Source organism: Lepidochelys kempii, chromosome 1 (assembly GCF_965140285.1).
Source record: "Lepidochelys kempii isolate rLepKem1 chromosome 1, rLepKem1.hap1, whole genome shotgun sequence".
Classification (NCBI taxonomy): domain Eukaryota; kingdom Metazoa; phylum Chordata; order Testudines; family Cheloniidae; genus Lepidochelys; species Lepidochelys kempii.
Window position 1 is genome coordinate 114,087,511 of NC_136380.1, and position 27,154 is coordinate 114,114,664.

General features: G+C 44.3%; 1 protein-coding gene across 4 annotated transcripts in view; it reads right to left on the bottom strand.

Annotated features, from left to right (window-relative positions):
* Nucleotides 1-27,154, bottom strand: part of LIMS1 (LIM zinc finger domain containing 1) — a 140,883-nt gene that overhangs the window by 81,243 nt on the left and 32,486 nt on the right. The window contains exon 1 of one of the 4 annotated variants that reach the window (XM_073350971.2): nucleotides 2,316-2,388. The exons of the other annotated variants lie outside the window; for them this stretch is intronic. Coding sequence (XP_073207072.1) covers nucleotides 2,316-2,344 — 29 coding nt within the window. The 5' untranslated portion in view covers nucleotides 2,345-2,388. Of the gene's footprint in view, nucleotides 1-2,315; nucleotides 2,389-27,154 lie in introns of those variants that run through there. 4 annotated transcript variants of the gene reach the window in all.

Here is a 27,154-nt window from a genome sequence, read left to right on the forward strand (position 1 = left end):
TAGTGTAGGGAGTGTCCTAAGTAGATGGTGCAATTTCTTAGTGTATTCCTCAGTGGGATCTGAGGTAAGTGGCCTGTAGAATTTGGTATTGGAGAGTTGTCTGGCAGCCTCCTTTTGGTAGTCAGACCTGTTCATGATGATAACAGCACCTCCTTTATCAGCCTCTTTGATTATAATGTCAGGGTTGTTTCTGAAGCTGTGGATGGCATTGTGTTCTGCACGACTTAGGTTATGAGGCAAGCGATGTTGTTTTTCCACAATTTCTGCCTGTGCACATTGGCAGAAGCATTCTATGTATAGGTGAAGACTGTCATTTCGACCCTCAGGAGGAGTTCATGTGGAGTTCTTCTTGTGCTGTTGGTGGGAGGGTATTTGTGTATCAGTGTGCTGTTCAGTGTTACCCTGAAAATATTCTTTGAGTCGGAGACAGCATAAGTAGGCTTCCAGATCACCACAGAACTGTATCATGTTTGTGGGGGTGGCGGGGCAAAAAGAGAGTCCCCGAGAAAGACAGACTCTTCTGCCGGGCTGAGTGTGTAGCTGGATAGACTGACGATATTGCTGGGTGAGTTAGGGGTACCACTGTTGTGGCCCCATGTGGCAGGTAGAATTTTAGACAGCTTACAGTCCTTTTTCCTTTGTAGAGAGGTGAAGTGTGTAATGTAGATCTCCTGTCTTATTTTAGTAAAGTCCGTTTGCATGGAAGGTTGGTTATTTATGAGAGCCACCAGGTTGGAGAGCTCTTTTTTGATGTTTTCCTGTTTGCTGTATAGGATGCTGATCAGGTGGTTCCTCAGTTTCTTTGATAGTGTATGGCATAATCTCTCACTGTGGTCTGTGAATATGTAGATAGCAATGGATTTTTCACCTTCAGTCCATTTGGTATGATACCCATCCATTTGCATTTGGAAAGGAAGATGATATCAGTCTGTACTTGCGCAAGTTTCTTCATGAGGTTGATAGATTTCCACTCCATATGGCTAAATGCAGTGCCTTCCTTGCACGGTGTCAAGTATCAGAGGGGTAGCCGTGTTAGTCTGGATCTGTAAAAGCGGCAAAGAGTCCTGTTGCACCTTATAGACTAACAGACGTATTGGAGCATAAGCTTTCGTGGGTGAATACCCACTTCGTCAGATGCATGTAGTGGAAATTCCCAGAGGCAGATATAAATATGCAAGCAAGAATCAGGCTAGGAATAACGAGGTTAGTTCAATCAGGGAGGATGAGGCCCTCTTCTTGCAGCTGAGGTGTATACACCAAGGCAGGAGAAACTGCTTTTTATAGCTGGCCTATTTAATTTTAAAAACAGAAAAAAATATCCACCTCCCTTTCCATTTCTTATAAGGAGTCTTGACGTTTAAATCTCCTCAGTGTCCCTGGGACTCAGGGCAGCCCTAGGAACGGTTCTGACCGCCATTAGGGAATTTTTTCCCGAGAACCCCCTGTAACATTTCGTGAATCCCCAGGGGTTCACAAACCCCAGTTTGGGAATGACTTGCCCTATGTGTAGGAGCCGGAGGGGGGACATGCTGGGTGCTTCCCAGGAGCCATGCGGCGCGGAGGCTAGTAGGGAGCCTGTCTTAGCCTGCTGCCAACTGGACAGTCAGTGGCTCAGTCAGCAGTGCTGACCGGAGCCACCAGGATCCCTTTTCGACCAGGTGTACTGGTTGAAAGCCAGTCTGTCTGTCTCTTTCTCTCTCTCTCTCACGCACACACACATGTGCACACGCACACAATATATGTTTTAAAGTCTGTCATCAGCCAAAGAGAAAAACAGGTTTCTTCCAGACAGGAAATAAGATGTGTATCTCTCTTGAAATATAAAGAAAGCATTGTAAGCCCAATCAGTGGAAGCCCATTAGCATACTCAGTCAACAAAGAAGGAACACATGGGAGAATGAACCACAGGGAATGTCCCTGTCTCTAGGGAGAGACAATGAACTTTGGGGCATACTAGGAAAGGCAAGAAGATACTAGGGATGTAAATAGAATTTGAAAAAAGTAAACATTTAAACTATTAAAATTGTACTGGTTAAACGTTTAACCATTAGAGTCTGCTGCTGCCCTGCTCCCCCGGGGTCCCAGCTGCCGCCAGTCACCCAGGGCTCTGCTCTCGCCCCATGCAGAGCCATGGGCATGGGGCCGGCAGCCGGGACCCTGGGAGCAGGGACAGCAGTGAGCGGAGTCCCCAGCGTCAGGGGCTGGCAACCAGGACCCCGGGGGAGGTGGGGCCTGAATCCAGGAGGCAGGGTGGCAGACGGAACCAGTGGCATGGGGCCGGCAGCAGAGTTTAAATGTTAACCTGAATACCTTACCGATAAGATTGAGGCTTTTCGGTTAACATTCTACATCCCTAGAAGATGCCCTTTTATCCTGCACCTGTGGAAGAAAAAGAGCTGGGCGATAACATTCATGAAAACAGGATCCCAACTTGGTTGGAAGCACTATAAAGGACATTTGGATGAGAGAGACTTCCTTAGGCAGGTTAGTCTGTTAAATTTAATCTCGAGAAAGCCTGTTATGATTTTGTTTTATATGTAACCCTTCTGTTTCCATTATCCTTTCTCATGATCTCTTAAATCTTAATCTTTGAAAATAAATTTATGATTGTTTTCATTATAAATATAACTCGCTGTTGTGGTGTTCTGCAAGAACAAATCTTGGATTGAATCATTCAAGTTGGTGTGTACGCTGTTCCCTTGGGGACAGCAAAGCTAGTATAACTGTGAGCATTCAGTGAAGAAGGGGTTGGACACGAGAGGGAAATGCTTCAAAGAGACTTGGGGTGCACCTATTGTTAACCTGCAAGGCAAAGTAAGGGCTCAAATAGCCCAGCAGCGTGTAGAGTACAGATGCTGTAAGCCCAGCTAGCACGGGTATAAACAGCAGTGTAGACCATGAAGCACTTCTTAGGCAAATAAAGACATGTCAGGACCTTAGGGTATGTACCCTACAACAGTGCTTCTCAAACTATCCGATGTGGTGGACCAGCAATTTTTTTCCCAATGTGCCAGGGACCGGTACCATATTTGCGCCATATTATTATCATATTCACATAGGCATGTAGCACATCAGATCAGAAAAACTAACATTCTTCACTGTATTACTTGGAATGGGAGTGTGGCATACTCACGGAGATGTTCCCATTTAAATACATTGAAGACTGACTGAAAGGCTGTGCGTCTGTGCGGATAGTATAAAATTACTATTATTCGTTTACGATCCAAGAAAATATTATTTGAACATTCATAGTAATATTAATTCATATTGGAAACAATATAATGAATATAATAAAAGTTGGCAGGCATTTTTTAGGGGGCTTATCCGCTCCCACCCGACAACCTGCTGCAGTGTCTTTTTCCTCCACCAGCTCCGCTGATCAGTGTAGATGCTGTCAAATGTCACGGAGGAACAACACCAACAATAATAATTAATCTTCCTCTCCCCAAACCTGCGCTAAACTGTCTTCCAGCATCAAGGGGCTACTTTTTTTTTTTTTTTGGAGTGGGGTGGAGGGGTGAGGAAAGGAGAGGGGGTGGCAGCCAAGCCCAGGAAATTGCCAGAGATTAATGAGTCTTCTCCTTATTAGGGTGTCCGTGGGCTTTGTCTGCTCAGAGCTGGGTGGGGGGCAGCGTGAATGGATGGCACAATGTGCAGGAAACACACATATCATTACACACACTGCAGCTAGGGCAGCGCCTCTCCCTCTCTGCGGCATAAGGGTGAGGGGGGGGGCGACCTGGCCAATGGCAGCGGCCGAGTCGCTGACAGCTGTTGCTGTGGCGGCCGGGGTCAAGCCAGCATGAGCCCGGGCAGGGTGCAGGGAGTGGAGCCAGCGCGAGCAGAACATGCTGCCTCGGATCCCAGGCACCGTGGACTGTCAGCCGATGGCTTGTGGACCCACCACTTTGAGTAGCACTGCCCTACATGGCTCTTTACACACCAAAGCAGTGCCTATTTTCAGCAGTGTAGTGTCACACTGTCTTCCTGCTGCTGGAGCCTGTTGCTGCCACATGTATATGGCCCTACCAAATTCACAGTGCATTTTGATGAATTTCACAGTCATAGGATTTTTAAAAACATAAATTTCATGGTTTCAGATATTTAAATCTGAAATTTCACGGCGTGGTAACTGTAGGGTCCTGATGCAAAAGGGCATAGAGGGGAAGTTGCAAGGTTATTGTAGGGGGGGTTGCAGTATTGCCACCCTTACTTCTGCATTGCTGCTGCTGGTGACCCATATAAGAAGGGGCTGCTGAGCAACGCGAGAGGACAGAGGAGTCACTCCCTGGAGTTCGAGGGAGGAGGACTGGTCGCTTAGAGGGCTGGAACACCATGGACAGAGCAGTGCTGGGCAGGGTCAGCAGAGTATGAGAACGCTCCAGGCTGATGGCTTCTATACTGAGGCCCTGATAGAAGGGCAGAGGAGACGCTGGGGAAGGGGCCCAGGGAAGGAGACGGTGGAGTTGGAGGAGGGGCAGTACGTGGCTGCCAGTTATAGGGTCCGTGGGTGGGGGCCCGGACTACCAGGTGGATCTGGGCTGCCCCCACTGGTCACTGAGGGAAGTGGCCAGTACGTGGACTGCAGTCTGCCACTGAGACAATGGCTAGAACTGTTAGGATATAGATATTCAGGCCTGTCTGCAAAGGCCTATACTTTAAGAATTTAGGTGTATTCTTATCACTTAGCTAGTTACAGAGGTATCAAAATCACTGTCTGTCTGTGTAAGGGCCTTCTCTTACTGTGACTGTCTGAGGCCCTGTTCTTAGGCTGAGGCTTTTGGCTAAGCAGCAGAGGCAGCCATAAGCTGGAAAGCATACAGTCACGTCCTCACCAGTCAGATTGAAATAAGGTGCTACTGGTCTGTGAGGAATACAATCCTGTCCTAATAATGCCTATCAACACCAGATAAAGATGGTTAAAGAAAACATAATGTGATAGCATCCTGTCTGTCAAGAACTCACTTATCAATAGCTGGGGTGTGAAATCCTCGTTTCTACGTTGTTTTATTACTGTAGTCTCCACTTCCCTGTTGTTTGTCTGTATAATCTCTGTCTGGTTCTCTAATGGTTTCTGTCAGCTGTAGAATTAATTTTTTGGGGTGTAAACCAATTAAGGTGGTGGGATATAATTGGTTAGATAATCATGTTACAATATGTTAGGATTGGTTAGTTAAATTTCAGTAAAATGATTGGTTGAAGTATAGCTAAACAGAACTCAAGATTTACTATATAGTCTGCAGGCAATCAGAAAATAAGGGAGGGGAATGGGAACAGGGAATTGGGGTGGGAGAATTGGAATCATGTTTTGCAAAGGGGGGGCAATGGGAACAGGGACACAGGCAAGGCTCTGTGGCATCAGAGCTGGGAAGGGGGACACTAAGGAAGGAAATTAGAATCATTCCTTGCTGGAAGTTCACCCCAATAAACATTGAATTGTTTGCACCTTCGGACTTTGGGTATTGTTGCTCTCTGTTCATGCGAGAAGGACCAGGGAAGTGAGCAGGTGAAGGAATGCCACTGAGGCAAGTGGTTGGACTGAGGACTGTCGGTCTCCCCGGAAGAGGGGAAAGAACCAAGTGGGGCACAGCGTTAGGGCTGTGTCCAGAAGAGGATGACGCGATCCGGGGAGCGACACAGGATCCTGGACGCGGAGACAGGAGACACCACCTGAGGAGAACGCACTACCAACCCCAAGCTAATTCCCAGGATGGCCAAAAGGAGGCGCCGCAGGGGTGAGTCAAACTCCGTGACACCCTACAATAACTTTGCAACCCCCTTTTGGGTCGGGACCCCCAGTTGGAGACACGCTGGTCTCCCCCCCGTGAAATCTGTATAGTTTAGGATAAAAATACACTAAAGAACAGATTTTATGACAGAGACAAGATTTCACGGTCTATGACGCGTTTTTCACACCTGTGAATATGGTAGGGCCCTGCACACGTAGCTGTACACTGTAGTGTGGATGCAGCCTGCTTTTCACTGTGGTGTGTAGCTACATGTACCCTATGCACAGCCACAAATGCAGACAAGGCCTTACTTTTGGGAATGGCTACAATTAGCAGAACAGGGTGAAAGGCTCTTAGGGATACTGGGCCAAATTCTTCCCTGACTTCCACGAGGTTGCACAGGGTGTAAATCAAGGCAGAATCTGGTTCCCAGCTCAGATTTTAATGGTAACAGTATAGCTAAAGTCCATGCAACTCTGCAAACATCCCCAACAATACATTTCATTGGAAGCCTTTAAAAACAAGATTTTTATCTGTGGCTTTGCCAAAGAAATGAGGAAGCAGATACAGTTTTCACATTGCACAGCATCTGTGCATAAGTTGCTTGCCTCTTTTTAAACAGAGATTTATTCTTTTTCCTTGCAGAAATATCTGTGCCCCTTGAAATATTTTTAAAAGGCATATTCTCTTAGGCTATGTCTACACTACAGACCTTACAGCAGCACAGCTTCACCACTTCAGCTACGCTGCTGTAAATTCTCCCATGTAGCCGCTGTATGCTGGCAGGAGAGAGCTCTGTCACCAGCATAATTAAACCACCCTCAGCAAGCAGCAGTAGTTATGTCGGCAGGAGAGCAACTCTTTGTTGACATAGCGTTGTCCACACCAGCACTTTTGTCGGTGAAACTTATGCCAGTCAGGGGGATGTTTCTTTTTCACACCCCTGACCAACAAAAGTTTTGTCAACAAAACTGCTAGTGTAGACAAAGTCTTAGTTGTGAATATTTAACTCCCATTAATGTTAATTAACTACTCCAAAGAAATGAGGTAGTAACGATTCTGTAGAGTTCCTTTTTAAAGGAATCAGGAAGCTTTTTTTAAAAAAAAAATCTGATAGTGCTTTGAAAATACTGAGTAACACACCAGTTTGCAATCCTACATTAGAATTTCCTAATTGTTTTAAAGCCTTTTATAAATACTTATTAGAACATAACTAGCTTGATCAATTAAAAAAAAAAGTTTAAAGGTCAGATTTTTTTTCCGGAACACTTTTAATGACAACTGTGAATTTTCAAAGGTACCTTGTGAGTAATCTATTTATGGAAAAATGACTAGCAATCCGCCTCTCTACTTTATTAGAGATGAAATAACTTCCTTTTAGGAAAGCTTTCTTTCTGCTAGGGAAAGAACACCTACAAAGTTAATGAACATGGTATTTATATGACCTGTGATGGAGGGGGGGGAGCTCCCTTTTATGGACACCCAGCAAACCAGTTAGCTATAAAAGCCATCTTGGTAGCTGTTCTCTACTTGCTTTACCTGTAAAGAGTTAAAAAGTCTGCTGCATGCATAGGTAAAAGGAAGGGAGTGGGCACCTGGCCAAAAGAGCCAATGGGAAGGCTAGAACTTTTTAAAATTGAAACAAGACTCCCCTTTTGTCGGTCTGTGTTGTTCTCCCGGAGAGAGGGGACAGAGCAGAAACAGGGCTGGAGCTATCCTGTATAAAGCTGTGGGCCAGGTATGAAAAATCATACCTAGAGACTACTCATTGAAACCCCAGATATGTAAGTAGATCAGGAAATGTCTAGGACAAGCGTGGCCAAACTGAGCCTGAGAAGGAGCCAGAATTTACCAATGTACATTGCCAAAGAGCCACAGTAATAGTCAGCAGCCTCACATCAGCTCCCCCGCCCCCAGCACCTCCTGCTCACCCAATCACCCTTCCCCCTCCCTCCCTGCACCTCCCAATCAGCTGTTCCCTGGCGTACAGGAGCCTCCTCCCCAGAGCCTCCTGTACGCCAGGGAGCAGCTGATTGGGAGGTGCAGGGAGGAGTGAGGGCGTAGCAGGCTCAGGGGAGGGGGCGGGAAGGGGTGCAGTGGGGACAGGGCCTGTGGCAGAACCAGGGGTTGAGCAGTGAGCACCCCCCAGCACATTGGAAAGTTGGCGCCTGTAGCTCCGGCCCTGGAGTCGATGCCTATCTAAGGAGCCGCATATTAACGTCTGAAGAGCCGCATGTGGCTCCGGAGCCACAAGTTGGTCACCCCTGGGCTAGGAAGACGCAATTAGGTTTATCTCTTTTATTTCTTTATGGCTTGTGGACTCCTCTGTGCTAACCCTAGGTGCTTTTGTTTTGCTTGTAACCTTTAAGCTGGACCTCAAGAGAGCTACCTTGATGCTTAATCCTTGTAATTGTTTTTTTAAAATCTAGCAAAAAGCCTAAGTTCCAAATATATTTTCTTTCTTTTTTGTTTTTAATAAAATTTACCCTTTTTTAAGAACAGGATTGGATTTGTATGTCCTAAGAGGTTTGTGCATATGTTGTTTAATTAGCTGGTGGCAACAGCTGATTTCCTCCTTTTCTTTCTCAGCTCTTCCCCGGAAGGGGGGGTGAAAGGGCTTAAGGGTACCCCAAATGCGCCTTCCTGGGTTCAGGGAGGGTTTTTTAATTTGTGTGGTGGCAGCATCTACCCATCCAAGGTCAGAGAGACGCTGTAACCTTGGGAGTTTAATACAAGCCTGGAGTGGCCAGTATTAATTTTCAGAATCCGTGTGGGCCCCCACCTTCTGATCTCAAAGTGCCAGAGTGGGGAATCAGCCTTGACAGGACCAAATTTAGATCAGCCAAAACAGTCAGACTTTAATGAGACACTGCCAAAGAGTGACATTCAGCTCTGTGCAGAGGACCAGTCCAGGGCCTACAGCAACACTTCCATCCCATTCAGCACTGTTTTGAGGCACAGGCCTTGGGCTTGCCCCCTGCGCAGAGTTGAATTTCACCCTGAAATATCTCAAAAGGCACTGCTAGGCTGACATTTAACAAACAAACCTATTAAGCAATAACAGAAATGTTGTATTTATAGGATCTGTGATACTCACTCTGAGTAAGGGATTCAGTAAAGCCTATTACACAACTCTGTGTACCTCAAGGGCTTCCTTACAAAAAGATTTGCAGTATAAAATGCATACCCCATTCTTCATATCTATATCTTGATTACTTTAATCACACATTCCACTGCTTAATATTAACACACTTTTACTTTAGATACTTGACATATTTTGCTCTCTCCTCCCCAGTCTCGCCACATCACATACAGGACTGTTTCCTCAGTATCTCTGTTTCTGACTTCATGCCACTTTAATTCACATATCAGTGTCACTTTATTATGGACAAGTTAACCATATAGTTATCTTTACAAGCTGCTGCTTCCGGGACTGCACAATACTTCCTCATATGAACTTTTTATCTCTTGCCTGTAGCTATGCTTTAATTCTATCTAAGCTTGTGTACTAGTCACATGAAGTTTACCCAACTGACAAAGCATGTTATAGATTTACTTCTCAAAAGGATCATGACTACACCCAAGTAAGAAGTGCTTTTTCTGATCATGGAGAAAGCAAATTCCTATAATCAAGACATAGGTTAAAAGACAAAAGAGGCATTTAAAATTTTGATGTGTTTAAATTTCACATATAAGCAGCACTTGAGTGGTTTCAACATATATAGAAAGTCAAATAGTTTGTTGATTCATGGGGACAGTAACAGTTTTGTCACTTCAAGGAAAACGCAGATAAATTGCCATTAAAAAGGAACTAAGACACCAAACATTAGCCTTTAAATTAGTCCCATTTGAAGAAACTTAGACCCACTTCTTAGTTATATAGAATTTCACTCAGGCAAACCAATGTAATTTCATTTGGCAGATTTGTCTGCATCAACACCTTCTCCAGAGATTTGTGCCAAAACTAAAACCACTGAGAAATGCAACAAAGGGGATACACACACACACACACTAAATCCCTTCACCCTGAGGCCTTGTGCATTGCTATCCCTTCCTCACTGAGCCCTCTCCATTTCTCTTTACCTCATCCCACTCCCAACATCAGGACTGGGGATGCGCTAGGCTTCCCACAAGAAAATAGAAGTATCTTCCCAAGAAGGTGTCGCATGCTAGGTCTTCCACAGAGTGGCTGTGCTCACTGTCAAATACAGGAACAAATACTGAATGTGATTTTTCTTTTTCTACCTCCAACCTGTTACTCTTTATCTTATAGTCTGACTACCTGAATAACAACATCCATTTCCATGAGTAATGCAGACTAGGGTTGGGATTTTCAAAGATATCTAAGGGAGGCAGATGCCAAATTCCTATTGAAAATACCAGCCTGGGTATAGTTCATATATTGTATATTATCATTTAATAATTTTAGCAGCTCTCCTTTTTATTAATATTATTAGGGTGTTCAGAATAGAAGAACATAATTTCCTAGCTCAAGCATTACCAAGACTGGGTAAAGAACTATCATCTATTACAAAGAGAAACCCTGGTAAAAGCACACTAAATTGGCATGCCTCTTTTCTTAACTCATCGGTGTCCATTTATATACTGTCTCTGCCGGTCTGCCTACCCCTGCTAGTTCTCAGTATGAACTAGGAGAAGTGGGCCCGTCATTTTGTGTAAGAGACGCAATCTTCTAGAATGTTTCCTAGAGCCAGAACTCCTAGCCTCGCTAATTCCTCCACCGCCACTTATTCCCAAACCAACATTTACTTTGTGAGCTAGCCAATCCTTTAGGTGATGAATGCCTTAGGATTGGTCTAAGTCCTAAGGAGCAAAGCAGAGAAAACTGTTTAGTAGCATTGCTAGCACAGAATGGCTGCCATGTTCCTCCCAAGAAGAAAATGCATTTCTATGACAGGCGAAGTGATATATTATAACTTTCTGTAAAGTATTTTGGTATGCTTTGCTATGAAAGATGTTAAGATTACCTGCCCACCATCACTCTGATTAATACTCCATGAGACTTGGGCTCCTAAGTGCAGTTACTTTTGAAAACCAGACTTAGGCACTTGCAGAATTTTATCCATCATCATTTCAGAACCTTTTGATCCTAGTCATCTGCAGTCTTTTCTCATTCATCGGAATCAGAATAGCATCTCCGCTAAGCCCTTCAGTTTTTTTGATTAGAAAACTGACTGAACAAATTTCAGGAAGCCACTTGAATTTAGTTTTGTGTTTCTCAGCAAATACAGGTTATTTAAAGTCCACAATGAGTAACAAATCATGAAGAAATCCCACTGTCAGAGTCTCATTTTGTTGCCAGAGTCTGTAGTAGATCCCAACCATAATTTGCCTCCCTTGATTTGTATCTTTTAAAAAAATTAAGCAAACTCTAACTTTCATCCTTTCCTTCAGCATCTGTACACATCAGCTTGTGTAAATCAAAGAACATGAGATGTAATGTGTTAAGGGCACCTTAAACCCGTCATTCGTACTTTCCAGAGCTCTGTTCAGTCTAGTTTTAAAATCTGAAGTGATGGAGCTGCCACCATTTTCCGGGGAAGACGGAAGCACAGCTTAACTGGTATCTTCTTGTCTGTTTTCTTCCCACAGTTTTCAGATGAAATTCTTCTTATCCCAATTATATTTCTACTAGCCTATTATATCCCCTAGTGCTACCTTAAATAAGTATTCCTCCTTCTTTGCACCAGCACTCTCAAAATACTTGCAATTCGTTGAGATATCCATCACTTCTACTGAGGCAAGTTTTACACACAGTTTTTAAAATTACTCTTGTCAACACAATTACAACAATTCTCAATCCTCTGGTCTGAAATCTCTCCAACAGGTTACCTTATCTCTGGCCTGTAGGTACTCAAAACTCAATTATCTAACAGTGATCTCACAAAAGAGAGAGAGAGAGAGACTATAACTTCCCTCATCCATGCCAATAATGATGCACACAGAGAAAAACTGGAAGTATACAAGCCCTTGAGAATTCTCTCTGCTCGCCGCTAAGTACTCAGAATTCCTTATTCTTTACAAAAATTCCTCTTCACACCCAACTTCCTTATGAAAGAAGCTGTACCTCACGACAGATTGTACCTCCTCCTTCACTGGGTATTGCAAAGCCCTCCTCACAAGCCTGGCCTAGCAACATTTTGTGTTTCAGCATGCTAGCAGGAATCTTTTTGTCCAGCAGATGGAACCAGATATCTATCAGATTTGAAAATAAAAATGCCCTCTCACCTCCTATAGTACATGAAAACAGAAGTTTAAATATTTTCCATTTGCAAATTTTAACTTGGGCTGGATTGTCAAAACAACTGTCTGCATTCCCTGAGATGATATAGTTAATAGAAAATACCAATTTAAATAACTATTTGTTCTACTCAATTTCTAGCTACTCTTTTCACACATATAAACAAGCTTGCCCCTAATTATTCCCAAAGTTCCATTACCACACATACACACCTCCCTGACCCCTTTGAAAATCCATTTCCATCCTTGTTCTTTAGCTATCAGTCATATTCAAGATTTTGTGCAAATTCCTCTCTTCAATCCCACTGCAACACTGTTCTTTCCTTTTATAAAACCAACTCATATTCACTGCTCGCTTGGCAAGCGGCGGAGAATTCTAAAGAAAGATGTAGCTCCTTTTCTTTCTCTACCAACACAGGAAAATTAAGCTCAAAGTTTGCCTAGGGAGGTGACCTTTCAGTTTTTAATTTAACTCTGCATGGCTGTTAACCCATCCTGGAACATCTGGTCAAGCCAACTGCCACCCCGTGTCAAACCTCCCATTCCTGAGTAAGCTCTCAGAGAAGTTAGCCAAAGGCACACTTCAAGCTCACCAGATTTAAAGAATATTCTAGACTGAGAACAATTTCGATTCGGGTCAGGACATGGAACACACAGAATCATTTTAGTGGCACTGACGGACAATCTCCTCATATCAATGGATAGAGGACAGTCATCCATTCTCATCCTCCTGAACTAGGATTAGGGAGGTAATAGTCACTCTTATGTGATATTGCAACATTTAACACTGTTGACCACGAGAGAGAGGCCCTTGCTGCAGGGATGTATCCATTGAGTAATGCTAGGAAACTGCACCTCCACAACTAAATAAATTTTAATTGACTCAATCCTGTAGCTAGGTGTGTGTGTCTATATAGGGTTGGGGTTTGTCTGGGTTTTTTTAGAGACATCAAAACCCCTTATTAGCCATTTACCTAGTTCTTTATCAGTTAAACTGCTTACCTTTTGATCCATTCTGTTGGTTACTTTGTTCCTGTCACACCAGTGGCTTTGCCAGGACTACCTCAGTAAGGAAAAATGCAAGCATAGTGAATATTTGTCTCAACAACAGTACTACTATATTTACTATACTTTCTGCCTGGCAAATCTTCATCCTTTTTAGGCTTCAGAAACTTCATCTTCCAGATTAGTTAACTCAAGCTTGGGAATAGGCTTGAAAATTCTTTAATTAGCAAGCGCCAATGATGGTTAACTTGCAAGTTACAACTACCCACTTATTACTGTACTCAGGGTTTTTTGAAAAGGGGGGGAAGGGAAAGACATATGTGGAAAGTGAAGCACAAAACTTAAGGCCCAGATCTGTAAACGTATTTAGGGGTTGCTGAGCTCAGTGTTGCAATGCCTGACTGATTTAGGAGCCTAAATCTCCTTCCCATAAGTGAGTTAGACACTTGGAGATTTATGCTCCTAAGTGCTTAAATCACTTTGAGCCTAAATCAGTCAGGCATTGCAATGCTGAGCATAGTAATACATAAATTCCTTTAAAAATCTTATTCAAGGTTACACAGTGACTCAGTGTCAGAGCCAAGAAATAAACCCAAACCACCTGACTTGCTGTACTATGCTATAGTCTCTACTGTGTGCACTCCACATTTGTGGCATGAACATTACCCAGGATAACTTTACAGTTCACCATGAATTCATGTAATAGAAGAAGTCATTCTTTTACACACCAGAAGTGGTGGGAATGAGACTCACATGCTGCATTAGACAATTATGCTGATCTCAAAAGAAGGACGCCACAATTTCTAAATCCCCAACTTGCTGGAGGCATGAGAAACTGTTTGTCTTGAAACTCAAATTTCAGTTGTTCATATGTTTTATGGTGTTTCCACTTGGGTAAACTGCAACAGCAAAATAAAAACTGAATTAAGCTCATAAGTGCACACTCAATGCCTCCACTAATCAGAATGTGGCATACAAAATGAAGGTATAATAATGTCATAGAATAGGAAAAAGTAAATGTGCTTCCATGGAAACTTTTCTTCAATTAGTAAGTTCCACAAGTCTGTTACAATGGATACTTCAGCCTGCTCCATCTTGGAGGCAGAACCCATCAGTTTCTGGCTGCAGGGGAATGCCCTATACTCCCTGAAGTTCCCTCCAATTAAGACAACTTCCCTACACAAAAATAATTCAGTTCTGCTTTCCTAAATTACTGATTGATTATACTCTGAGGAAAGTGCACTGTAATTTCTCCCAATGCAGAGCATGGGAAACACCCCATAATGAAGAAAACCCAAATCTTTGGATGTCAATTTCCATCTCTATTCTGAATGATCTCTTTTTAGCCAGGGTGGGCCAGGTCTTATTCCTCAAAGAAAGGATATTGTCAGGTAAGCGTGGATACATTTTCCTATTTGTAATTGTGCTAAGGTCCACAGATCCATGACAATGGGATTTTCACAGCAGTGTGCCTCCTGGGCTGGAAAAAGGATCATCCTTTAAATATGGTTTCAGAGTAGCAGCCATGTTAGTCTGTATACGCAAAAAGAACAGGAGTACTTGTGGCACCTTAGAGACTAAATTTGTTATTCTCTAAGGTGCCACAAGTACTCCTGTTCCTTTAAATATGGACATTCAAAACATGATATATTTTATATGCTCCATCTTCCCCAGGCAGTAAGGCATACAGAAAGCTTCTGCCAAAAACAAAAACAAAAGACACTGGCGAAACACTGTATGACCAACAAGCAGAATTCCTTGACAATGCTGCCATCTAGCAGATCTCAGTACAGAAGAAATGATTTCTCTGTCCTGATAGTGTCAGTGCTCCTTACGTCTGGACTTTGATGCTTAACAGAAGGAGGAATGCCACTTGTGAGGACTATTTGTCAAAGAACAATACTAGGTGGTCTCATAAGAGAACTCCCACCTTCAAAATCTCTTCGAACTGAAGATGGTAGCTATCGAAAGGTCTACTTTAAATCTATAAGCACACCACCACCTCCTGTAAGGGTTCACTCTAGGCTATTTTTCTAAGGAGGTTCCCAGGTCTTGCTCTATGACCCTGTTGGGCTGGAAAAAGGGTTGCTTCCCTCAGGAAAGTCAAATCCCAACATGAAATATTAAGTGTGCTTAAAATTATGCATGTGCTTAAGTGTTTTGCTGAATGGGAATAGATCACAGAACTGGTGCATAAGAATGTACACAAAAAGGAATTAACCCCTCTTCCCTTCCCTCTCCATATCTGCCATAAAATGTGAGCACTTCAATGGCTGGACTGCTTCAAGAGTTCTGTGATCGACTCCTAGGTTATCAAGTCCCAGACAAAAAGCAATATTTACTGGAAAATATTTTCACTGAAAGGCTTGTTTTCAACTACAGTTACAAGACAGAATGAATTCTATGTACATGGTAGCAGCACTGAAGGAGGAAAAAACAAGTTGTTACACATCAAGCTGGGATAGATGAGCTCAGTAAGAGAGTTTAATTGTTTGGAGGGAAAAAATGCAGTGAGTCATACTTGAAGTGTCTTGTTAGAGATTTTATCAAGAATTCCTACTACAGGATCCAGAAGCACTTTAAAGGGTTTGGAAAGAGAAGTATGTAACTTACCTCTCTAAGTTACCTACAAAAATAAGTATTTTTGAGTTTGGGGCCTCATTCAAACTATACGGTATTAAGTTTCTGAGTTTATATAATTCTTGCAATTCAGTATGAAAAATGCCTTGAAGTTTTTGCACTCTAAGCAATATATATCTGCGTTTAACCATCAAACATTTATAGGCTGGTGGAACTTAGTCTAATCTTCATCTCTCCCACTGCTCTCTGCTGTTGCCCTCAGAGAAGTGATCTTGTGACATCAAAGATAAATCCCCTTCCCTATTAATTCCATCTCTACTCCCTCTTCTCCTCACCCTCCTCTTCTCCTAAAGTGAAGTGCTGAGATTGTCCTCCTCCCCCAAAGCACTGAACACCTACTACTGTATACCAATCTTTCCCCTGTAATATTTTCTTTTAAAGCATGGCTACCATAGCAGCATGTAGCTGGTAAGACTAACAACTTGGAAAAGCATGAAACTCTCTCTGGACAGGACAAAATAGTCCCTGAATAATACCCTCTCCCTGACCCTCTCCACACACACACACACACACACACACACAAAAGGGAAAAACCCTTTCTGACCCGCAAATGTTTGTAGGAATACAATATAAACGAGGGGTTGTGAGCTGAACATCTCAAATGGCAAAAGTAGAGAGATGACTAGTCAGCAGTGGAGACTGGAAAAGTACTGTTTTTTATTAATATTAATTATTGCTATGGTCTTCTATGTCATCTTACTTGCACAACTCTCTGATATACTGCCTACCAGAAAACCCTATTGAAGTGTAGTGCCAATCTACAAGAGGGCAGGTAAGTTGTGTGTTGGTTTTTATAAAGTGGGGGGGTCGCATTTTGTTTTGTTTAAAAAATTTTGTTACGTCACAGAGGGAAAAGAAAAAAAATCACTTTCCAAAGCCCTCTCACATACTAGGAAAAACCCCCACCTGCCTGATGTTCTTTCCACCCTGATAATAGCTATACTAACATAGTATGGTGCATGCTGGAAGGACACTGCAGAGCAGAGCAACCAGGACTTTGGAAATGAAACCCTTTTTGTGGCTTCGCTTCCACAGTCACTCATCTGCTGAGAGCATGAACACCCATTCTATTGGAGGAAGCCAATATGCAACTTTAAGTTTACTTTTATTGTCTTTAAAGATTTGTTGATCAAATCTTAAGCAACTGACTGGAGACTGAAGTAACCATGGTTGATTGCCTCCTTATGTCTTTTGGCTGCCTCTAATTTTTTTAAATGAAAACAATTGAATAGGGAACAAAAATGTACTGATCTAAAAAACATGCTTTTAGAAGCAGTTCCCACATTATGTATCTTATCACTGATGATTCTTAGTCACTGAACAACAAATAAGGATGAATTAATTTGGTGCCAATGTCAGTGCCATACTTTATGCCAGGGGTTCTCAACTTTTTTCTTTCTGAGGCCCCCACAATATGCTATGAAAACTCCACAGCCCAACTATGCCACAACAACTTTTTTTCTGCATATAAAAGCCAGGGCTAGCACTAGGGGGTAGCAAGCAGGGCAACTGCCTGAGGGCCCTGTGCCACACGGGCCCCATGAAGCCAAGTTGCTCAGGCTTTGGCTTCAGCCTCGGATGATGGAGCTCAGGATCACAGGCATCAGCCCCATGCAGTGGGGCTTCAGCTTTCTGCCCCGGGCCTCAGTGAGTCTAATGTCAGTGCTGCTTAGCAGCCACCCTGAAACCTGCTCACAGCCCCACAGAGGGCCCCAGACCTCTGGTTGAGAACTGCTGTTTTATGCAATTCCACTATATTTTTAAATATATTGTAGCTCTAGACCAAATTGCAGTAAGAACTCAATTCTGATTCCACGAATCTTGGGCAGAGAAAGACAGAAAAAAAGCAAAATTCTCCAGATGGTTAACCCTCTTTACATTTATCTATCATTTTTAGCACATTAGAAATTAGGGACAACAATTTAAGCTTATTTTTCAATTTGTTTGAATAACAGATACTAGTTTTTGGTATCTTTTAGTTACTGAATAAAGATACAAACTCACAGACCTCACCACCCTAGGGCATTAATGAATTATTTCATCATAATTTGAGAAAGTGAAGAGATTTTCTTCCATTAGAAAAGTAGAAATTCTAGAGCAATGGTCACCAACCGGTCAACCACAATCGACCGTTCAATCCTTGAGGATCTCCCAGTCGATCACGATCTCTGGCAGTGCAGTGTGGCTGCCGCTATGGCAGACTCCCTGCCTTCCCTGGCCCCACGCCATTCTTGGAAGCGGCCAGCACAGCCCTGCAGCCCCAGTGGGGGACAGGGATCTCCCTCCGCACATTGCCCCTCTGCGAGAAACCCCCCCCCCTCAGCTCCCATTGGCCAGGAGAGCTGCAGGGGCAGTGCTTGCAAAGAGGGGCAGTAATTGCTGGCCAGGAGTCTAGAGGGTTGTTGGGTGTGCCAGCAATTACTTCCCTCTCCCTCAGCTCCTCTGTTACCCCTGACTCCCCGAGCCTTTGCACTGCTTCTGAGGGGAGTGAGAAATATATTTTTGTACTGTAGTTTAAATGAATTATTACTCAAAGTTCTGTATTAATATGCATAGTAAGGAATCTGTTTGTCAAAAAACATTTCCTGAATCTTTTTGGTCTGTATTGTTTCAGACATACTTGCTGACAGGTATTTTGAAATAAATCACCAAGATAATTGAAACTGGTGTGATTTTTGTAGTGTTATTTTGACAAATAAAATTTGCAGAATTTTATAATATTGTGCACATAATTTTTATTTTTTTGGTGCAGAATGCCCCCAGAAGTAATTCCATAATCTTCGCATTCTTATTAGAAACCAACTAACAATTAAACTGGGCTACTCACCAATGTTCCCTCTAAATTTTTACACCCATGTGCGGAATGAATTTTGTTACATGCACCAATATGGAGGTGATGTAGGGCGGGGCTCAGGGGTTTGGAGTGTGGGAGGGGGCTCAGGACTGGGGTACGAGGAGGTGAGGGCTCTGGTTGGGGGTGTGGGCTCTAGGATGGGGCCAGGGATAGAATCATAGAATCATAGAATATCAGGGTTGGAAGGGACCTTAGGAGGTCATCTAGTCCAACCCCCTGCTCAAAGCAGGACCAATCCCCAACTAAATCATCCCAGCCAGGGCTTTATCAAGCCTGACCGTAAAAACTTCAAAGGAAGGAGATTCCACCACCTCCCTAGGTAACGCATTCCAGTGCTTCACCACCCCTCTAGTGAAAAGTTTTTCCCTAAACCTCCCCCACTGCAACTTGAGACCATTAGTCCTTGTTCTGTCATCTGCTGCCACTGAGAACAGTCTAGATCCATCCTCTTTGGAACCCCCTTTCAGGTAGTTGAACGGAGCTATCAAATCCCCCATCATTCTTCTCTTCCGCAGACTAAACAATCCCAGTTCCCTCAGCCTCTCCTCATAAGTCATATGTTCCAGTCCCCTCATCATTTTTGTTGCCCTCCGCTGGACGTTTTCCAATTTTGTCACATCCTTCTTGTAGTGTGGGGCCCAAAACTGGACATAGTACTCCAGATGAGGCCTCACCAAAGTCGAATAGAGGGGAACAATCATGTCCCTCGATCTGCTGGCAATGTCCCTACTTATACATCCCAAAATGCCATTGACCTTCTTGGCAACAAGGGCACACTGTTGACTCCTATCCAGCTTCTCATCTGCTGTAACCCCTAGGTCCTTTTCCGCAGAACTGCTGCCTAGCCATTTGGTGAGGGGTTTGAGGTTCAGGAGGGGGCTTACGGCTGGGGCAGAAGGTTGGGTGCAGGGCGTGAGGGCTCCGGTTGCGGGTGCAGGCTCTGGGGTGGGGCTGGGGATGAGTGGTTTGGGGTACATGCTGCCCCGGGAGGGAGGACTCTCCCCAGCTGCAGGAGCTCCGAGACTGGGGCCGGGGCAGAGGTGCCTCTCCCCGGCTGCGGCAGCTCCAAGGCTGAGGGTGGGGCTCAGGCCAGGGGAGAGGCGCCTCTCCCCGCCTGCACAGCCCTTGATAGCTTGCTGAGCAGCCACGCAGCTCAGAGGCAACTTAGCTGCTCAGTATTGTCAACATGGGGCTAATGCTACTAATCTAAAGGAACTATCACCATAGTATCTGAGTGCCTTAACAATCTGTGAGATAGGAAAGTACTATTATCCACATATTACAGATGGAGAACAGAGGTATGGGGAGGTTAAATGATGTGCCCAAGATCACACAGGAAATCTGTCGAAGTAGAGAACTGAACCCATATCTCCCAAATTTTGACTACTGCCCTAACCACTGGACCATCGTTCCACAGAAGCATGTTTTCTGGATTAAAAGTAAGATAGCAAGACTATCAGGTTTAAAAGAAGCTTTGCTGAAGAGGAAAAGAAGGATTTAAAAAACTAAAACCTCCATGGGATCTCAAAGCCCTCAGAAAACCACTGTTTATTTGTAGACTAACTTCACCTCAACTTGGACCTTATTTTTCTGACCTTCCATCATACATCCTATGTTTTTATGACACAAAGATTCTCACCTTGGCTGCAGTACAAAGACAACGTGATGCTTAGCAGTTATAGCATGCTTCTTAATTAGTTAATGTTAGTACAGATCTATATAAGATAATAAGGACACTGCAGTCACCTGCCAGGTTTTCCTACAACAGCAGGGTGCTCGGCTTTCTTTCAAGCAGCTAGACCCTGCCTAAACAAGTCTGTGGAGTCCAGGAGAGGAGATTTGCCTCTGGAGTGTGTAAGAATTTTTTTTTAAGCAAAAGAACACAAATGCTTTTCCAAAGAGAAAAAATAAGAACCACCGAAAGAATCAAGAAGAGTTTCTGACCCCAAGGAAAAGAAATGCAGAATTTTGATTGTGTAAATGTATGTTTGGTGTATGAGTCAATTACCCTCAAAGGCTTGCATTTGTTGTTCTCCTACTCCGACCCCACCCTTTCTTGCCTTTCAAAATCAAACCTGATGGCCTTTTTTATGGAAGTTAGCCCAGTCTTAGTTATTCACTCCCTTGGGCTACACTATTTCATCCATAAGCACATCCTTTCCCTCTCAAGTTTCTATACATGAAACCTAGAACCAGAAAATACAGATTTTACGTGTGTGTGTGTGTGTGAGAGAGAGAGAGAGAGAGAGAATGCATTTTAACTAATTACAAGGAAGAGACCGGCTACACAACATTCACATCTTTTAGTCAGATTAATTTTGCTAGCCAATTCCTTCTCTTGCAGAAGCAATATCCAGTTGAATAACCTGTGGTGTTTTTTTCATTAGATGTTATCTGCAAGCAGGGGCAAGGTTCTATTTGAAAGAGCTGAGATTAGGAGAATCACAATTAGGCAGAGAGTGGAAAGTGAAAATGCATTTTCATATTTATTGTCACTTAGACAACAAATGACAGTGTGACAGAAACAGGATGTTCTTTGGCATTTAGAGGGAGACTAGCAGTCTGCTTTCATTCAGGAGGCTAGCTTTCTGTTGATTAAAGAGAATTATAGAAAAATTATGAAGCAGATCAGAATTTAAAATTGAAGCAGAGTCATGGGAACCCACATTATTACACACTCCAATTCTCTCTATTTTTTTGATATTCTCTTGTGTAATTCTCCAATAGGGAAAGATCATGACTATGCTGCTCCTCTACAAGGTGCTTTTCTAGGGGCCCAGTGAAGCTTAGGGTATGTCTACACTACGAAATTAGGTCGAATTTATAGAAGTCGGTTTTTTTGAAATCGGTTTTATATATTCGAGTGTGTGTGTCCCCACAGAAAATGCTCTAAGTGCATTAAGTGCATTAACTCGGCGGAGCGCTTCCACAGTACCGAGGCAAGCGTCGACTTCCAGAGCGTTGCACTGTGGGTAGCTATCCCACAGTTCCCACAGTCTCCGCTGCCCATTGGAATTCTGGGTTGATATCCCAATGCCTGATGGGGCTAAAACATTGTCGCGGGTGGTTCTGGGTACATATCGTCAGGACCCCGTTCCCACCCTCCCTCCCCCCGTGAAAGCAAGGGCAGACAATCATTTCGCGCCTTTTTTGTCTGATGCCAGCCAAAGATGTAAAGGATAGATGGAGTGGGTCAGAACAAGAAATAGACCAGATTTGTTTTGTACTCATTTTCCTCCTCCCCTGTCTAGATCACACTGCAGTCAGTCACAGAGAAGGCGCAGCGAGGTTAATCTAGCCATGTATCAATCAGAGACCAGGCTAACCTCCTTGTTCCAATAACAACGATAACTTTGGTGCACCATTTCTTATTGGAACCCTCCATGCAGTCCTGCCTGAAATACTCCTTGATGTACAGGCACACCCTTTGTTGATTTTAGCTCCCTGAAGCCAACCCTGTAAGCCGTGTCGTCAGTCGCCCCTCCCTCCGTCAGAGCAACGGCAGACAATCGTTCCGCGCCTTTTTTCTGTGCGGACGCCATACCAAGGCAAGCATGGAGGCCGCTGAGCTCATTTTGGCAATTAGGAGCACATCAACCACCACACGCATTATCCAGCAGTATATGCAGCACCAGAACATGGCAACGCGATACCGGGCGAGGAGGCGACGTCAGCGCGGTCCCGTGAGGGATCAGGACATGGACACAGATTTCTCTGAAAGCATGGGCCCTGCCAATGCATGCATCATGGTGCTAATGGGGCAGGTTCATGCTGTGGAACGCCGATTCTGGGCTCGGGAAACAAGCACAGACTGGTGGGACCGCATAGTGTTGCAGGTCTGGGACGATTCCCAGTGGCTGCGAAACTTTTGCATGCGTAAGGGCACTTTCATGGAACTTTGTGACTTGCTTTCCCCTGCCCTGAAGCGCATGAATACCAGGATGAGAGCAGCCCTCACAGTTGAGAAGCGAGTGGCGATAGCCCTGTGGAAGCTTGCAACGCCAGACAGCTACCGGTCAGTTGGGAATGAATTTGGAGTGGGCAAATCTACTGTGGGGGCTGCTGTGATGCAAGTAGCTCACGCAATCAAAGATCTGCTGATATCAAGGGTAGTGACCCTGGGAAATGTGCAGGTCATAGTGGATGGCTTTGCTGCAATGGGATTCCCTAACTGTGGTGGGGCTATAGACGGAACCCATATCCCTATCTTGGCACCAGAGCACCAAGCCGGCGAGTACATAAACCGCAAGGGGTACTTTTCGATAGTGCTGCAAGCTCTGGTGGATCACAAGGGACGTTTCACCAACATCAACGTGGGATGGCCGGGAAAGGTGCATGATGCTCGCATCTTCAAGAACTCTGGTCTGTTTCAAAAGCTGCAGGAAGGGACTTTCTTCCCAGACCAGAAAATAACTGTTGGGGATGTTGAAATGCCTATATGTATCCTTGGGGACCCAGCCTACCCCTTAATGCCATGGCTCATGAAGCCGTACACAGGCAGCCTGGACAGTGGTCAGGAGCTGTTCAACTACAGACTGAGCAAGTGCAGAATGGTGGTAGAATGTGCATTTGGACGTTTAAAGGCGCGCTGGCGCAGTTTACTGACTCGCTTAGACCTCAGCAAAACCAATATTCCCACTGTTATTACTGCTTGCTGTGTGCTCCACAATATCTGTGAGGGTAAGGGGGAGACGTTTATGGCGGGGTGGGAGGTTGAGGCAAATCGCCTAGCTGCTGGTTACGCGCAGCCAGACACCAGGGTGGTTAGAAGAGCACAGGAGGGCGTGGTACGCATCAGAGAAGCTTTGAAAACCAGTTTCATGACTGGCCAGGCTACAGTGTGAAAGTTCTGTTTGTTTCTCCTTGATGAAACCCCCCGCCCCTTGGTTCACTCTACTTCCCTGTAAGCTAACCACCCTCCCCTCCTCCCTTTAATCACCGCTTGCAGAGGCAATAAAGTCATTGCTGCTTCACAGTCATGCATTCGTTATTCATTCATCACACAAATAGGGAGATGACTACCAAGGTATCCCAGGAGGGGTGGTGGAGGAGGGAAGGAAAATGCCACACAGCACTTTAAGCACAGCACTTCAAAAGTTTACAACTTTAAAATTTATTGAATGACAGCCTTCTTTTTTTTGGGCAATCCTCTGTTGTGGAGTGGCTGGTTGGCCGGAGGCCCCCCCACCGCGTTCTTGGGCGTCTGGGTGTGGAGGCTATGGAACTTGGGGAGGAGGGCGGTTGGTTACAGAGGGGCAGCAGTGGCAGTCTGTGCTCCAGCTGCCTTTGCTGCAGCTCAACCATACACTGGAGCATTCTGGTTTGGTCCTGCAGCAGCCGCAGCATTGAATCCTGCCTCCTCTCATCACGCTGCCGCCACATTTGAGCTTCAGCCCTGTCTTCAGCCCGCCACTTACTCTCTTCAGCCCGCCACTTACTCTCTTCAGCCCTCCACCTCTCCTCCCGGTCATTTTGTGCTTTCCTGCACTCTGACATTATTTGCCTCCACGCATTCGTCTGTGCTCTGTCAGTGTGGGAGGACAGCATGAGCTCGGAGAACATTTCATCGCGAGTGCGTTTTTTTTTCTTTCTAAGCTTCACTAGCCTCTGGGAAGGAGAAGATCCTGTGATCATTGAAACACATGCAGCTGGTGGAGAAAAAAAAAGGGACAGCGGTATTTAAAAAGACACGTTTTATAAAACAGTGGCTACACTCTTTCAGGGTAAACCTTGCTGTTAACATTACATACATAGCACATGTGCTTTCGTTACAAGGTCGCATTTTGCCTCCTCCCACCGCGTGACTACCCCCTCAACCTTCCCCCCTCCCTGTGGCTAACAGCGGGGAACATTTCTGTTCAGCCACAGGCAAACAGCCCAGCAGGAATGGGCTATACTGAGTGTCCCTGAAGAAAAGCACCCTATTTCAACCAGGTGACCATGAATTATATCTCACTCTCCTGAGGATAACACAGAGAGAGAAAGAACGGATTTTGGTTGAATGCCAGCAAACATACACTGCAATGCTTTGTTCTACAGTGATTCCAGAGTATGTGTTACTGGCCTGGAGTGATAAAGTGTCCTACCATGAAGGACGAAATAAGGCTGCCCTCCCCAGAAACCTTTTGCAAAGGCTTTAGGACTACATCTAGGAGAACCGCAAATGCCAGGGCAAAGTAATCCTTTCACATGCTTGCTTTTAAACCATGTATAGCATTTTAAAAGGTACACTCACCAGAGGTCCCTTCTCCGCCTGCTGGGTCCAGGAGGCAGCCTTGGGTGGGTTCGGGGGGGTACTGGCTCCAGGTCTAGGGTGAGAAACAGTTCCTGGCTGTCGGGAAAACCGGTTTCTCCGCTTGCTTGCTGTGAGCTATCTACAACCTCCTCCTCATCATCATCTTCTTCGTCCCCAAAACCTGCTTCCGTATTGCCTCCATCTCCATTGAAGGAGTCAAACAACACGGCTGGGGTAGTGGTGGCTGAACCCCCTAAAATGGCATGCAGCTCATCATAGAAGCGGCATGTTTGGGGCTCTGACCCAGAGCGGCTGTTCGCCTCTCTGGTTTTCTAGTAGGCTTGCCTCAGCTCCTTCAGTTTCACGCGGCACTGCTTCGGGTCCCTGTTATGGCCTCTGTCCTTCATGCCCTGGGAGATTTTCACAAAGGTTTTGGCATTTCGAAAACTGGAACGGAGTTCTGATAGCACGGATTCCTCTCCCCAAACAGCGATCAGATCCCGTTCGGTCCATGCTGGAGCTCTTTTGCGATTCTGGGACTCCATCATGGTCACCTGTGCTGATGAGCTCTGCATGGTCACCTGCAGCTTGCCACGCTGGCCAAACAGGAAATGAGATTCAAAAGTTCGCGGTTCTTTTCCTGTCTACCTGGCCAGTGCATCTGAGTTGAGAGTGCTGTCCAGAGCGGTCACAATGGAGCACTCTGGGATAGCTCCCGGAGGCCAATACCATCGAATTGTGTCCACAGTACCCCAAATTCGAGCTGGGAACGTCGATTTAGGCGCTAATCCACTTGTCAGGGGTGGAGTAAGGAAATCGATTTTAAGAGCCCTTTAAGTCGAAATAAAGGGCTTCACTGTGTGGACGGGTGCAGGTTTAAATCGATTTAACGTTGCTAAATTCGACCTAAAGTCCTAGTGTAGACCAGGGCTTAGAGTGAAACAGAGGAGACTCATGTTAGGTTTTACTTGGCTGCTGCTCTTGATAACGCTACTGGACTAGTGTTATTTGCATGATTCACAACACAGATCTGACATAAATGGAAAAGGACAAACAAAAGGTAGGGAGAAGAGATAGAGGGCTCATCTAAACAAGAACCTTCCACTGGTTTAACTTAAGGTGTGATTTTAAATCAATTTAGTTAAAACAGTGCAAACCCCTGTTTTGGTTTAAACCAGGCTTATTTGTGTTATTTAAGTCAATTAGGAACAGACTTAACCTAAATCAAAATTAGCCACTCTTGCTGAAACAAGAATGACCATAGAAGGGCTTACACCAGTTTCATTAAATTGGTTTAAAAGATGTTTTAAGTTAAACCAGTGCAACATTTGTACATAGACAAGGCCAGAGAGCACAAGGGTGGAGGGGAATGGGGGGAGGGGGGAATGATTGGGAGGGAGCAGAAAGAGAACACAGAATGCAAGTGTGGGATGAGATGCTCACAGAAGAGGCCAGGCCATTCCAATGATCTAGTTGCTTTATATTTTAGCTCACGATTTGTGCCAACCAGTGCTGGAAGTACAGTAGGTGTGAGGCGGCCCATGCAACCTCTGGGAAGGGTGTGTGTTGTGTAGCTGTCTGGCAACCATCATCAACAAATCCTGGCAACAGCCACAGCCAACCTTCTCAACCAAGAATCTGTAGCCTTTGACTAAGAGTGGGTGAAGGCAGTGGGTGAAGGAAAATGACTTCAAAAAGCAAAGAAAAGATAGTGTTGAGAAAAGACAAAGAATATGGCAAAATTGGATTTATCTGTTGGGAAAGTTGCACTGGTTTAACTTAAGGTTTGATTTTAAACCAATTTAGTTAAAAATCTTTATGTTTAAAAGAAGCCTTTTCAGTTTATCTGCAACCAGTTCCTAATCAATTTAAATTAAACTGAAATAAACCTGGTTTAAATGGAATTAAGAGTGGCCACACAGTCTTTTGCATTGGTTTAACATCACACCTTAAGTTAAACTGATGCAACTTTCTTGTATAGACAAGTCCTCAGAAAGGCCAAAGGAGGAGGAGGAGAAACCAAGTATAGTTTTGGAATTAAAGTAAAAAATCTGAGAAATACTACACCTATTTATATATGGATAGTATTTTACATATCCAATTTATCACAGCAGGTAAACATGTATTCACTTTGATGCTGTGCCCTCTGACACAATACTTGACAGCTAAAACACCAAGGGCTAAATTCAGAACTACTGTAGTTTGTGAAGGCTTTTGTGGTATGCCATCTCTTCTCCCTCTATGAACAGACATGTTCCATGTACTACCTACCTATATGTCTAATCACAAGAAAAATAATAAAACCAAGTAGTTATGTAGCATTTCACATATTCAAAGTGGTGTATGAATATTAACTAACTAATCCTAACCACCATGAGCCTGGTAAGCAAGCTTTATACACATTTTATTGATGGGAAAACTAAGACAAAT